Raw genomic sequence first — 15,574 nt, 5'->3', positions numbered from 1 at the left:
AATATATGATTTGTATTATTTTTTGTGATGATTTTTTTATTAAAAAATCAGAAAAAGTTAAGTGAATTTTTACTTGAATACTAAGTGTTATTATATCTGCACAATAATCATGTCAAATTATTTCTTGGAGGATTGATATCGTAAACCTCTTATCAATATAAGTCTTGAACACTTATCTATAATCAAAAGAAAATCAAGCATGTCATGATTTCAATTTGTACATATAATAATTGCTTTTAATTTTCACAAAAATCGAATTTTGATCTATTTTATTTCTACCCAAAACACATTAAATAAATTTTGTTATATTTCATAATATATCTTTTAACTTCTGCGAAGTAACACAAAATCTTAGATATAACTTTAACAAAAAAATTGAGAACATTTCATGGAAAAAAAAAATTAATCAAATAAATCATATTTGATAAATTTTATATTATCTTAAATCTCTTGTTGATATGAGCCTTGAAAACATACTTGTAAATAAAGAAAAATCAAGCATTTCATGAAATTTAAAATTATAATTTTTTAAATTCATTTATTAATGTCATGTGCATAACATTTGATTAAAAAACCCAAAAAAAAATTGATTTTTGCACATTATTGTTGTATCATCTAATTACTTAAATTTCAAAGGAAACTAATAGTAATTTTGAAGCTCTAAATAACATACAATTTGTATTATTTTTTGTGATAATTTTTTTAATTTTTTTTTTTTTTACAGAAAAAGCAAGTGAAATGTTTCTTGAATACAAAGTGTTGTATTTGCACAATAATAACACCAAAGTTTTTCTTGCAGGATTGATATTGTGTACCTCTTACCAATGTAAACCTTGAACATCTATATAATCAAAATTTGTGATAACATTGCTGCAACAAAGTTAAATGTAACACTAATATTTAAATTATAATATATGAAATATTCAAAAATCTTAATTGATTTTAGATAAATTTACAAATAAATGTAAAATGTTAGTATATTTTACTCATAATCTGATGCCTTCATTGCATTGGATGAATTGCAAGTATATTAAGAAATAGCATATATTGATTAGAGTAACAATAACATAAAATCAATTTCTACATTGATTTCACCAATGCAAATGTTCATTTGCGTTCATTCAATCTATTCAAGTGTATGATGAAGAAATTAACATGATTGTTATCCAAGTGACTTGATCTATTCATGAGTCCGAGTAAGAGAGATGTTCGAACTTGTTTAAGAATACTCAAATTTGAGAACTCATAATACGTAAAAATAGCATAAGAGGATAGAATAATCATATGGATTATTATGAATAAACAAAAAATGTATAAGATCTATCACATAAATTAGTATAGACTGATTTTAATAATTGAAATTCATAATATACTACTCAATCAAATTTACAAATATCTTCTCAGACTTATGGTCTCTGTACCCTTTGACACTAAAGCCTTGCATATCGCAATGTCAACAAAGTCATTGCCTTTGATCCTATGAGGCTATGACTACAATCCGTTAAAAAAAGAAAAATAAAGATAGATAAAAGAGAAATCAAACATCAAACAAATAAATAAAAACAAAACAAATATGAAAGAGATATACAACCTAAATTTTCATAAATAATAAAAGTCTAATTGCTATTTTTGAAAATCTCACATGAAGTCCTATTAACTATTAAACATCGTAAATTTGCAAAACTACATATATCATAAATGCATTATAATATACTCCATAAACTATGAAGGCAAATTGAATTTAATCCTTGCAAAACTATTTTTCAAATAGTTTAAAATAACTCCATAAAAAGGTACATGAATTGATATAAAAAATTAAATTTTAAGCAATTCAACTTTTTAGAAAGAAATCCAAAAATGTTGCTTGAAATTTTTCGCAAATATCTATCAATGTCAAAGTAAAAACTAAAGCAAGAAGTTTCAAATTTAAAACTATTAAGAAAAATATGAAAGTAAATTTAGAGAGAAATTGACATTATACCTTTAAAGAAGTGTTGTTGTAGAAATATTAGTTTGTCCCATTAACATGTTAAGAAGATCAATATGAGTATGTATCAAGCCATTTCTTCACCATTATTGAGATTTGAGGACAAAGAGAACAAAGAGAAAAGAAGAGTGAAAAATTGTAGGCGGTAGATTTAAAAAATAGGATAGCAATTCTTGTCTTTTGATATATATAATATTTTTCAAACCTAATAATTGAGAATTTTAATTACTATAAAATTAATTTGAATTTTTTTAATTAGTTTATAAAAAAAATTCTAGCAGTTTTTAATTTAAGATAGAATTGGGAAGTTAGTCGGTAGTTAGTTGATTTTTTTTCATTAATAATTGAGAATTTTAATTACTAAAAATTAATTTGAAAAATTCAAATTAGTTTATAATAAAAAAAAAATTCCAGAAGTTTTTAAATTTAAGATAGAATTGGGAAGTTAGTAGGTAGTTAGTTGATTTTTTTTTCATTATTTTACATAGACTTTTAATTAATTTTCATTTCAATAATAAAGACTGTATTTAATATGTGTAACAAAATTACCACATTTAATAACATGAAACGTGCATTTGTGTATACATTGCTTACTGAACTTAAATTATATATATTCTATATATAATAAGCCACAATGCAACTATGATTGTAACTATCTTGTTAGTTTTCAACCAAAAGCTAACACGATTTTTAGTTACATATTTATTATTTAGTTAAATAATAAATATATCATTTCGATATATATTTTTCTATTACTATATATATATATATATATATATATATATATAATATGTGGGAATATCTACTACTTAACACATGACAAGTGTTACATGTGCTTAGATACTGTTGTACATTCTTCTTTTATGGTTGTACCTCTAAAATTTATATTATTGGACAATTTAACACCATTAATCACAATAATTAATAACTTAAAACATTTTTTTTAAAAATATGAAAATTTCAATGACTCTCCAAATTTTATTTGTGTCACATAAATTGAGACAACAAAAATAACATATATTGGGTCCATTTTAATTTATTTGTCTTTTTTTTGTGTGTTTTTTATATTTAAAAATTGTGTATAAATACTCTAAATCATGATAATTGACAACATAAAATATGTTTTGAAAAAAATACAAAAAATTCCACTGATTCTTGAAGTGAATCTATCGTAAAAATACTATAAATCATGATAATTGACAACATAAAAAATTCTATTGATTCTTGAAATTAATCTATCGTTACAAATTATGTATAAAATATAATAAATCGTAATAATTGATAACTTAAAATATTTATTAAAAAAACACAAAAAAAGAAATTGACTGATTCTTAAAATTAATCTATCAATGTCACATAAAATGAGACAAAAGTAGTAATATGTATTATTTAATGTGAAATTATTCAAAACTATGTAAAATGTATTGTAAATCTTAACAATTAACAAAATTTGATTGACTCTTGAAATTTTATCTATGCTACATACATTGAGACAAACAGAGTAATATATATTAAGTATTTAAAATTACGTACAACCTTATTGCTTTCTATAGGCTTCGAATTATCGTGGTCATTTTTTAGGCTGATACAAGTTTTGTACATTTTCTATTTAATTTTATTTTAATATTATAAATCGCAATAATTAATAATTTAAAATATTTAAAAAAATATATTTAAAATTGAGTTGGTTTTGGGAATTTTATTTATACTATATAAAATGGGAAAAAGGAAGCAACATATATTATTTACAAATGACTTAAAAAGCATTAAAAATTATAATAATTACCAAATTAAAATATTTAAAAGCTATATAATAAAATAGGTTCACTCTTAGAATTCTATCAGGCTCACATATATTGGAACAGAAAAAATAACACATATCATTTTAAAATTATCAAAAAAGTATTATAAATAATAATAATTAAAAACTTAAAATATCTAAAAGACATTTTAAAAGGGTTAATTTTGTAATTTTATCCATATCACATAAATTAGGACAAAGTGACCAGTAATGTAGGTTATTTGAAAATTACATAAAAATATTATAAATCACAATAATTAATAACTTAAAACATTTTTAAAAAAAATATGAAAATTTGGATGACTCTCCAAATTTTATTTGTGTCACATAAATTGAGACAACAAAAATAACATATATTGGGTCCATTTTAATAGTGTCAAAGAAAGTACAGGTTTGTGATAAAAAAACTTTTTCTTTTATCCACGCAAACAATCGCTTCAAAAACTTCGTTATTAACCCCAAAACATACCATTGATATTATTGGGCCCGTGCATAGCACGGGCACCATTATCTAGTATATATATATATATATATATATATATATAATTATTGACATGTGTCTATATTTATTTAATTAATTATTGATTATTTAAAATTAGTTAAATTTTAAAATTAAAAAAATTGTTGTGTTGACACGTGTCTTTTTAATTATAATTATTGACATGTGTCTATATTTATTTATTTAATTATTGATTATTATTTATTTAAAATACTGAAAATTTGTGGTGTTGATATGTATCATTTTTTCTTCTCCTTTTATATATAGATAGATTATACCGATAAATAAAGACGAGTAATTTAGATACACGCAACTCAAAAAAAAAAGTAGGAGAAAAGTGTGTTCCAACGTACCAGGAGAGAATTTAAAAACAACCAAACAAAACAACCCCTCCAATAAATACTCTTCAAAATTTTCACTCTCTCTCTCTACGAAGCTTCCACGAAGCTCACTAATGGAGTCCTACTTAACCTCCTCCATTTCTTCTTCCTTCCTTCCTCCCATCAACCTCCTTCTTCAATTCCTTTTCCTTCTCCAAATTCTCAACTATGAAGTTCCCCAAAATCTTCTTCAAGTCCAAAAAATCCCGCTCCCTTTCCAGATCCGATGATCCGTCTTACTCCTCTTCATCCTCCTCTTCCAACAAAGGCGGCGGCTGCGGAGGAGGAGGAATTTCTACTCCTACGAGCGTATTACCGACTTTATCCAACGAGATCTCAGCTGACGACTGGTCCGAGATCTCTACCGCCGGAGTTTACTCCGATCTCGTTCAAGCGTTTTCCGTCATCGATAACGGAGACGGTAAGATAAGGAAGGAGCAACTCGAAGCGATTTTAAGCAGAGTTGGAGGTAAATCTCCACCGACTGAAGAGGAACTTGTGTTGTTGCTTGATGAATTGGATAAAAACGGAGATGGATGTATTAGTTTAGAGAATTTCGAAACTATCACCTCGGCGTTTGAACCGACGCCTCCGTCGGCGGTGGAAGATGCAGGTGAGCTGAGAGATGCGTTTGATTTCTTCGACGAGGATCACGACGGGAAAATCACCGGAGAGGAATTGTTCAACGTGTTTAGAATGATCGGCGATGAACGGTGCACGTTAGAGGAATGTAAGCGTATGATAACAAGTGTAGATAAAAATGGAGACGGGTTCGTCTGCTTCGAGGATTTCTGTCTTATGATGGAACAGCAGAGATAAAAAAAAATAGAAATCGTTTTAATTTATTTTATTTTATTTCTTGTGTTAGTTGGGAAAATGGGTTGTGAGATTAATTAGGACCCTTGATTAGGTCAATCTAACGGCTAGGATTGATCTATATTTGGAAGAAATATATATATAAAATGAGAACAAATTCCTTCCGTTTAACCCATGATATATTGAGCATTATTTTCTACATTTCTCTTTTGAATATATGATTTACTTGCATATTAGACTGTTATGTTTTAATTAATTATAATTTAATTATTCATGTATTAGTTATTTTATTATAAAAAACATGTGGTCCGTTAATAAAATTCATGAAAATTGATTTTTATACTAATACACATGAAAAATAATTAAATTCTAAAAATCAGGCTTTATAATCTCGAAACACACACCTAAATGAACGACGGTAGTCATGATAATGAGTTGGTATGGATCACTATGGTGTTTTCGATTGACACATAAATTTAAAATAGGTAATACAATAGAGATTGTTAACTAAATTAAGGGAAATCAACATGTATATGCACACAAAAAAAGACTAGATTAATAAATTCTTATTTGATGACTCTAAAACGTTAAAATTAACGACATTAGTCATGAAAAAAAGTGATAAGTATTGATCATTAGACCCTTTTTTGATGAACACATTATAGATTAATCCGTTCAAACGTCCAAATCGTCTAATTGCCATGCTAATTATGATTACAAACCAAATTGTCATAATTAGATTATTGTAATTACTTTTTCAAAGTAAGATGAGAGGTTAAGATCAAAGAAATTGGTCATATCATATTTTCATGCTTAGCAATTACACAAACAAAATAAAATTCTACCAAACTTTATGAATAATTTTTTTCAAAAATAAAGTTGATGCATGCCAAACTTTAAAAGGGATAACAAACTTTAAATAAAACTACACTTAACTTAAAAATAACGAAAAAAATTATAAATTTTAAATTCTAAATTTGACTCAGACCAGGCAATTATTTCTCTCTAATTTCTAGTTGGTTGATCATTGATCATTGTCCACATGCTAGCATGTTCTAAGTAGATACCTAGGAACAATTGCAATAATCTTGGAGAATATTTCAATTATCATATTCCCAAATTCAAATAATATTATATTATTACCTTACCATACGTAACTTGGATAGTAATATAATAATATGATTTAATATTTTCTTAATGCTGATAATTAAGAGGTCGTTAGAATGAATGTGTGAATGTCTAAGAATCTTTTTTTTTATTTGAATAAATAATAAGCTACAACTTATAAAGATAACAATTATCCTATTAATTAAAGAAAATCAAAAGATCAACTTCTCTTAAATGTTTTAATTTTTAGTTACCTAAAGTAAAGTAAAGAAGAACTCAAGGGTTAGTGATATTAAACATATTGTTAAACAAAAGTTAAAACAAGGCAATGTTCAATTTTGACAACCATTTCAAAGGTAAATAAATTAAACACATGAAAAAGTTTCATAAGAAAAAGGGTTATAATCAGGAAAAAGTCTTGTTTGGACAAACAAGATAATCCAAAACTAATGGAGAATTGTTTATTTTTTCTTGTTGTTTTGTTTCAAACTTCACCTTCTATGAAACTTCATAGTCAAAAGTTTGATTTCTTAGCAAACGAAGTTCAGAATCAACTAGATTTGTAAAATAAAGAGAGTGTATAGCTGAGGCACAATTTCACTTTGTTCGTTTGTTAATGAAGGAGAGAGAAAATACAGTTCTTCACAAAAATCATAAAAAAAAAATGACTATATGGACTTTTGACAATATGGATATAAAACATCGAGCGGAAATTAAAAAATAAAGATTACAGGAGTTTTGTGTTTGTTTTTGATCAATCTTCACCTTCCATGAAACTTCATAGGAAGTTGGCACATCTTTAATTATATATATATAGGACAAAATGTCAGAAAAAATAAGTGGTCTAGACTTTTCTTTACCCAATGGATTACAATTAAATGACAAAGAAGTGACAGCTGAATAATAGTGTATATTTTGGACTTTAGGTGAATCAACTTTTCATGGAAATTGCTTCCTAATTATTTAGGTACTCAAAGGTGGATTTTTTCTTGTTTTGATTTGTTTATTTTATTTTGATTTGACAGAAAGTTGAAGTAAATAATTTTTTTTTATGAATTTTGTACTCAAAATATTATAATATGTATAATACATTATACATTAAATATGTATAATGTATTAAAATATTCTTTAATTTGATGATTTTGAATATGTTACGTAAGAAGTTAAAATTAAATATTTCGAAAATAGAAAAAAAAATTATCTTTGAAACGAAGGGAGTAAGGATGTTTGATCAGATAGTTATTCCCTGACCTTAACCAGAGATGTCATGTTTCTGTTCGAAGAATGAAAAACCTATTTTTTTATACAGAGAACAATAAACTGCAGAGTATCGTAAACCAAATGAATTTCAAATTCATAAAATTTAAATTTTAGATCCATAAATATATATACATTGTTATTGCATATAAGTTAATCCCTAGATCAAATACATGCATTTAGTTGGATCAAGTTATTTATGTTCCTTGCATGTTGGTCATGTATCCACTAGCAAACAAAATGAAGTGTATAGTGATTTTTTAGAAAAATAAAAGCATTTGACTGACATGTTGACACAATGATAACAAATGTGAACTGAAGTCCAATCAATGCAATTTGCATATACTGTTTGTTTATAAAACAACATAATACTATATTTATACACAAGTTATTTTAGCAGGATACACGAAAGGGATTTGTCACTGTTAGAAACTTGAGTATAGAAACAAAATAGCTCTATTGTTTAATGCAAAATCCGCCTTCAATTTTAAATAACTTTTTGTATAAAATCTATAATTTTATATATATATATAATAGATGGAGGTGCCATCCGATTGAAGGCAGGCAAAGTCCGGTGCACTAAAGCTCACGCCATGTGAAAGGTTTGGGGAAGGACCTATTTATACACAGCCTTACCTTACATTAGTATGAATTTCATAATTCCATATACGAAAAGAAGTATGAATACCTTCATATATCAAACACTCTTTAATACATACTGCATTTTCCAAATTGTAACGCTGCTAATAAGTTGCCGCATCACCACTAGAATTGGTAGTTTATGAATGACTGGAAAATGAAAAGAGGAACAATTTTTTTGCCCTGGCGAAAGTTTGCAATTATCATAACTTGTAAAGGCAGAGCACATAATAGATCGATATGAACGTCATGAGCTGTCCTGTAAAAAAAACAGTTGTTGCTGATACCTTCTTCTCGGTTCCTTCTTCCATAACCAGAGCTCGGAGAAGGAAGAGATAAGAGGGCCCTATGGAGAATGTGGTTAGAAATCCGTAATAGAGTCCGACCACAATGACCGAATTGATTATACACATAGCTGTGTAGAAGGCATTTGGAACAGGAAAGGTGGGATTCTAACCTCCAAAACATAGCCAGAGAACTTTGATCAAATAAAACGAAGGAAAAATTATATAATCCAAAAAATTGTAAAGAGATTAGCTTTGCTCTAAAGCCTAATTTATGTAATCTCTAAGCACCATGGTACCAACAATGGCAAAACTTTATCTTAAAACCTAATTTCTATATAATATCTAAGCAGCATGAGAATAACATCTGTAAATTAGCACAAAACAACGCCAAGGGAACGAAGACTCACCTGAGACGAAGAAGTTCTGAGAAGCAGGCAAAATTCAAAGATGATACAAAACGAAGCGACAATACGTGTAGAGTTAGATGCACGACAGTTGCCAACACGGGTCAAAACTGATGATTTAGCAGTTAAATAGTAAGTTTACATATCATTCGTGAGTACATTTGATTTGCATCCCGTAAAATTGAAGCAGCACAGTGACACTTCATTTTATGATCCAAGTTTTTATTGACTTGTGTCCACAAGGTGGTTACTGATCGATCAATCATCACTACTTCAATTCAAAATTAATTAGAGTCAACTATATGCATTATCTATATTCACTATTTCCTACACCTCTCTCTCGACTTTGACGTATATACATGAAAACAGTGGGAGAATGAAATTGAACTCACAAAATTATTAAATGCGTGACTTAATAAGATAGTATTATGAACAAGCTAAAGACATATTAATTCCACTATTACCATCTAATACCCCTATTTTAAGATTTAATTTCCTCCTAATAACCATTGAATTTCTATAAAATCATATTTGATGGAGTGTGAAGACGTAGATAAGTCATTGAGATACCTCATCTTCTATGTTCGTCTTTAACTCTAATTATGTGATGATTCTTCTGCAATTTAGATTCTGACACCAGTTCTGATAATTAAAATAGAGGACGAAAGAGAAAAACAAAAACCAAGGAATTTTTTTATCAAACTAAGCCATTATATAAAACAATTCACCAAAATAATACGTTTTTCTAAAATTTTATAAAACTAGTATAAACGTATTTCACAATAACGTTTTAGGGTATATTTTATTTTTTAAAAGCTGACGACGTTAGGTTGATATACGTTACTCACACTAACGTTTTATACTCCATATAAGTTGACATATAAGTTGCCATCAAAATTCAATTTCATTAGCTGACATAGACAAGGTAAAACATATAAGTTGCCACCAAAATTCAAGCACCAATTACAACTATCAGTTTCGCCTTCTTATATAGTAAAAAGGTAGCTAGAGCTGAATATATATCGAAGAATGGATCTAAATAGATTTAGAAAGTAAATCATTAGTGCTAACCTCAGATACCCTTCTTTCAATTGCTGCTTCAAGACATTGAATCACTCTTTTTCGTTCTGCGTCTGATTTTGCCGGGGAACCATCTATATGTCCAGTGTAGTACTCCTTCAACGAACACAGAGTTTGTAATATTAGTTAACAATTTTTCAGAAAAATAAATCATGAAAGAGATTCTGAAACTATTAGAAAATTGTGGTACCTGGTGCTTGCACCGGATTGTCACAACGGAGTAGTCCTTATCTTACCAATTAAGGACACTCACATTAGGCCTCTCTTTTTCATTCAATCCTTCACCAGCAGCATGTTCATAATCTTGGTCTACAACATTAGCTGGTGAGACCTGCTCTCGGTATAAGAGACCCCATCATATACTATTGTCTTGGAATTCCTAAATTTATTGCTACATCTAAGTACATTGCACAATAGTTGCTTCATCATAGACAACCTTTCCGGATCATTAATTGTGCTTCCCGTTTCCTCACCAGTAACTTGCATTATAGCTGTTGCTGGGCGTTATGAGTTCACACCTTAGCATTAACCACATTGCATTTGAGATTTGTGAGGACAGTGCTCACTGATCACCTCAGACAATAGCCCCGGTCTATCACTCGGGAAACTAACTTGGACACATCATCAAACACCTTGAGTGTATACTCAGGAAAGTTAATTTTGCACGTCAGTTTTGCTACCTTAAATTTTCAATAGGATGATTTGGTTATATGCAATAATTAGCTAATATCAAAGACAAAATTCATCAAAGAGATAATGTGATTCATTTTCATTATTAGCTGAAGCAGACACAAGGTTTCTAGTGATGCCGAGAACATGTTGATTTTTACCTTCAGCTTGTCCACTCTTATGATTTCTTTAAGTTGACATAATTACACCCCTGTTTTACGTCTAAATATTTCAACTTCTTAGTGCTTCGATTATAGGAATGCCCACTGTACATTATATCATATTTGTGAACATTTCAAAATATGCAAAATGCACTTCCAGGGAACAGAAGATCATGATAACTATGCATTTTTCCATTTAATTTTTATTTTATTTTATTTACAACTTGCTAGCTCCTCCTTTACTCTCTTTTTTTCACATAAAATGAAACTGTAGGAGCTTCATGTTAAAGAAACTAACAATTGTTAGTTTTTGCAGTAGCCTAGTAAAACATAATAACATGTGTTTTGTAGTAACAATAAATATGCTCACTTGTTTTAGTTCTCATATGCAAATGATTTTTCTTAAAAAGCTCAGAAAGGTATATGGGTATGAGAAATTTCACATCACTAATATCAGAGAGATGCATATGACATTTTTCGAGATCTCATCACAACCCCAATTACTTAACACAAAAAAATTGTGTGTGAAAGTGAGAGATAAGCACTAGCTGAGATCTCATGCAAATGGATATTGGTATGAATAGTTCGAGTTTCATCTGAGAAACCAAAAATATTGTCTTTTTTAGTACCAAAATTTCAAAATGAGGAAGATAGTTCCGCTATTGGACAACATAAGCACATTCAAGTCTGTGAGGAAACAAGCAAATCTAAGTCACATTATATTTCAATCAATATTAATTCAAAAGTCAGGGGAAAGGACTGAATCTTAACTGTAGGTAGTTAAGAAGACTCACATTTTGTAGTTTTTGATGGTATGAATAGTTCGAGTTTCAGCCCTGCGCTTGAAGATTCAAATACAATAACTGTTGCTTTCATTTCCTCCACGAGTAGCAGTGTTGCTCCCAATTGCATACGCAAGTGTACGTGGTCGCGCAAGTAATATAATGGCTCTTAAAAGAATCGTATTATCGAACCCAAATGACTTTTCAACTAACTATTACTAGATTATACTAGTCTAATTATTTATTTAAGAGTACCGAAAATGTTTGATTTTTATTTGTAAAGAGAAGAATGCAGGAATTAAATAATAAGATTACTTACAATGGTTTGAAAATTCCAAGGCCACGACATGCATAGGGTTTCATGTATCACATCTCATGCATGAATTATCTACGGTTATCAAATTATTGATTTACAGGGTTGAATTTATGATCATGGTCTCCCGACCTCTAATCGCCTACTCCAATTAGTTGTCTCTAACTACGTCGTTGAGCGGGGATAGGCAGTCCTAATTGGCGAGAATTTATATTTCTTTCGGATTTTGCTGTTTGTTGTACAAACTGCACTTTATATATTTATTTATTATAATATTAAATTTAATTCATTAATTTGTCCGTTGGATTTTCTTCTATTATCTTCCATCTTTTATTCGTTTTAGCTTCAAATTTCTTCATTTTTTCACCAATTTACTCCTACAAATAAAATACACTATTTAGCACAATCCATAAAATTTATACTCATAAAGGACAAATAAAAATACTAACTGTGAGAAAATAATGATAAGAAAATATATTTTTAGCCTCACATCAACACCCGTACACTTAAACTTTTGCTCGTCCTCAAGTAAACATTAAAACTCATCTCAAAAAAATCAAATTGGGAATGTCATCACTTTGGTTGATACAAACAATTAGGCAATATAGAAATTTCAAACGTCAAGTACAATTTCCGCTCATTATGCAAGACATCCAAATACACAACAAACCTCTAACCTCCTAACCTCAAGGAAGGACTTCGAACTCATCAAATTTAAGCTTGCTCTCCTACTCTCATCAAAGAAAGTTAATAAAATCACCTATCTATCATGAAACAAGTGCCCTCACAAAAAGAAATAGTCCACACACTCAATTCAAAAGATTGAATATAAATTAAGGACTTCATATAAAAAACAACTCTCACACTCAAAGAAATTCACATGTATGCATAAAGAACCATATGCTTGCCCATTATGTACATCTCCACTAATTAAGCATGCTTGAGTAGAATCAAATAGGATTTTAACGGGTCATAATGTAGGCTAGGGGATGGGTAGGAAAACTATATAATCGTGACTTACACTTCCTTAAGCACTTTGCAATTTAAGACTTATTCACCCATTTTTTTCTTCTCTTTATTTTCAGCCCTCTCTTCAACAATTATTTGACAAGTAATTCTCATCATCTCAAGAATGCTTCAATCACATTTTTTTCAAAGATTTTTTTTTTCATAGGATTTTTTTCATGTCACATTCTTTTGTTCTTCTCTTATTTTTTCCTCACATCTTTTCAAAGAGTGCTTTTGAATCACTTTGTAGCTATCATTGATTACCTTTTTTCACTCAACAGTCCTTTTTTCTTCAGAATTAACAATTAGAATAAGTCTATGCTATAATGCTCAAGGAAGCAAGGTGTAAAAATTAAGGATTCAACAAAATAGTTAACGGCAAAATATGACTACTAATAAAAGGCTACAGGCTCAAAATGGCTAACTAGTGATACAATATCTGAAAAGACTAAAATTTACAAGACAAATCAAAGAAAGTCTATTATCATCTCCTAAACAAAGCAACAATTTTTATTTCGCTTCAATAACATGCAGGACAAGTTCTAGACTAAGATGCAAAACATGGAATAGGCAAATTCTCAGCACACATGACACAAGTATCAATCAAGATGAATCAATTCCACTTCTAAGAGAGACAAGATCATAGAAAACTACAAAATAAAATAAGCTATATTCAAAGTCACAACCATGATCTTATGTGTCAAAGAGTCTGCAATTTCCTAATCAATCAAGCATTCACAAGAAAGTACTACTCAAAAATTAGGCCTAAATAGAAATTATCACATCACTCAAAAGGGTCTTTTCTTTTCTCTCAAAAATAAATTAAAAGAAAACTTATTCCTAAAACAATAAAAGATACTCGGTTCAAAAGGACTATCCTAAGAAAAAGAACCAAAAACAAACAAGGAATTCATTCTTCCACCCCACACTTAAGAAGATGCTAAGTCCCCAAAGCATTAAATAAAGTTTTTTAGGTCAATGGGTGATAGAAGTGTTTGAAAATGTATAATTTTGTTATGATTCTTGGGAGTTCTTTAGAATTTTGTGTTAAGAGAACCTGCTTTTCTATTGTGTTTTGTTAATGGATATTTCATTCTCCGGGCTAATCATCAAGCTTTGATTTTCTTTGTTTGTTAATGTATATACTTTGTTTGCTATTTTTTCTAAATGGGAAAAAATTACACTAACAATTGTCATATCTGCATTTTAGTTTTGATCATCTGAACTAAACATGAGAATTTTCTTGATTATAGTGAAGTGGGTCTCTGGTATTTCAATTTCAAGAAACTCATCTGCTACAAATTGCGAAGAGGGGCAAGAAGATTTTCAACAAATAAGAACTTGTAGAAGATTGGTGCTTTGAATGTAAAGATGTAGGAGAGCTCATGATTTGTGACTATGGACAAGTCCTTTTGCTAAAAAATCAATTTTTATTTTTGGTATATTTGATGAAATAAACTAGAAACATGGTCATCATTTGGAAACATTTTTATGATGACCATGTTTCTAGTTTATTTCATCAAATATACAAAAATAAAATTAATTGTTTTAGCAAAAGGACTTGACCATAGTCACAAATTATGAGTTCTCCTCTATCTTTACATTCAAAGCACCAATCTTCTGCAAAATCTTCTTTGTTGAAAATCTTCTTGCCCCTCTTCGTCGCAATTTATAGAAGATGAGTTTCTTGAAATTGAATTACTAGAGACCCACTTCACTATAATCAAGAAAATTCTCATGTTTAGTTCAGATGATCAAAACTAAAATGCAGATATGAAAAATGTTAGTATAATTTTTCCCTTTTAGAAAAAATAGATGAAAAAATATATACATGAACAAACAAAGAAAATCAAAGTTTGATGATTAGCCCGAAACATGAAATGCCCATTAACAAAATACAACAGAAAAGCAGGTTTTCTTAGGGTGTGTTTGGTAAATGTTTTCCAATTTTCTCATGTTTGGTTGGGTTAAATGTTTTTCAAATCAACTCATTCTCTTCAAATTTAAGGAAAATGACTTCCCTTCAAAACTTAAGGAAAACATTTTCCAAAACTCTCTTCCAACTTCAAATTATAATTTATTTATTTTGAGAAAAACAATTTATGTTGTCCCTACCCTCAAACTACCCCACCCCCAACCACCCCATACAAAAAAACTTAAAGCTTGTTTTTTTAAAATGTGTTTAACTTTAATATTTTTACCCCACCCTCACCCCTACCCTACCAGCCTCACCACCCCCCAAAAAAATTTTAAAGTTTGTTTTTTAAAAATATTTTCAACTTCAAAATTTCATTTTTTCATTCCTACCCTCGACCCCCTTCACCACCACCCCAAAAAAAATTTAAAGTTTGTTTTAAAAAAATAATTTTAAATTTTAAATTTCA

The 15,574-nt window shown here is 28.9% G+C and overlaps 1 protein-coding gene across 1 annotated transcript; it reads left to right on the top strand.

Moving 5' to 3' along the window:
- The first annotated feature begins 4,686 nt into the window (after positions 1-4,686).
- Positions 4,687-5,628, top strand: LOC125856727 (probable calcium-binding protein CML36). The gene has a single exon (XM_049536349.1). The coding sequence runs from the start codon at positions 4,836-4,838 to the stop codon at positions 5,484-5,486; it is 651 nt and encodes a 216-aa protein (XP_049392306.1). The 5' UTR covers positions 4,687-4,835; the 3' UTR covers positions 5,487-5,628.
- The last annotated feature ends 9,946 nt before the right edge of the window (positions 5,629-15,574 follow it).

Source organism: Solanum stenotomum, chromosome 2, assembly GCF_019186545.1.
Source record: "Solanum stenotomum isolate F172 chromosome 2, ASM1918654v1, whole genome shotgun sequence".
In the NCBI taxonomy this organism is placed as follows: domain Eukaryota; kingdom Viridiplantae; phylum Streptophyta; class Magnoliopsida; order Solanales; family Solanaceae; genus Solanum; species Solanum stenotomum.
This window is presented reverse-complemented; position numbering and strand designations above follow the sequence as displayed.

Excerpts from the sequence above, each read along its gene's own strand:
- LOC125856727 (XM_049536349.1), top strand. The coding sequence starts at position 4,836 with ATGAAGTTCCCCAAAATCTTCTTCAAGTCCAAAAAATCCCGCTCCCTT.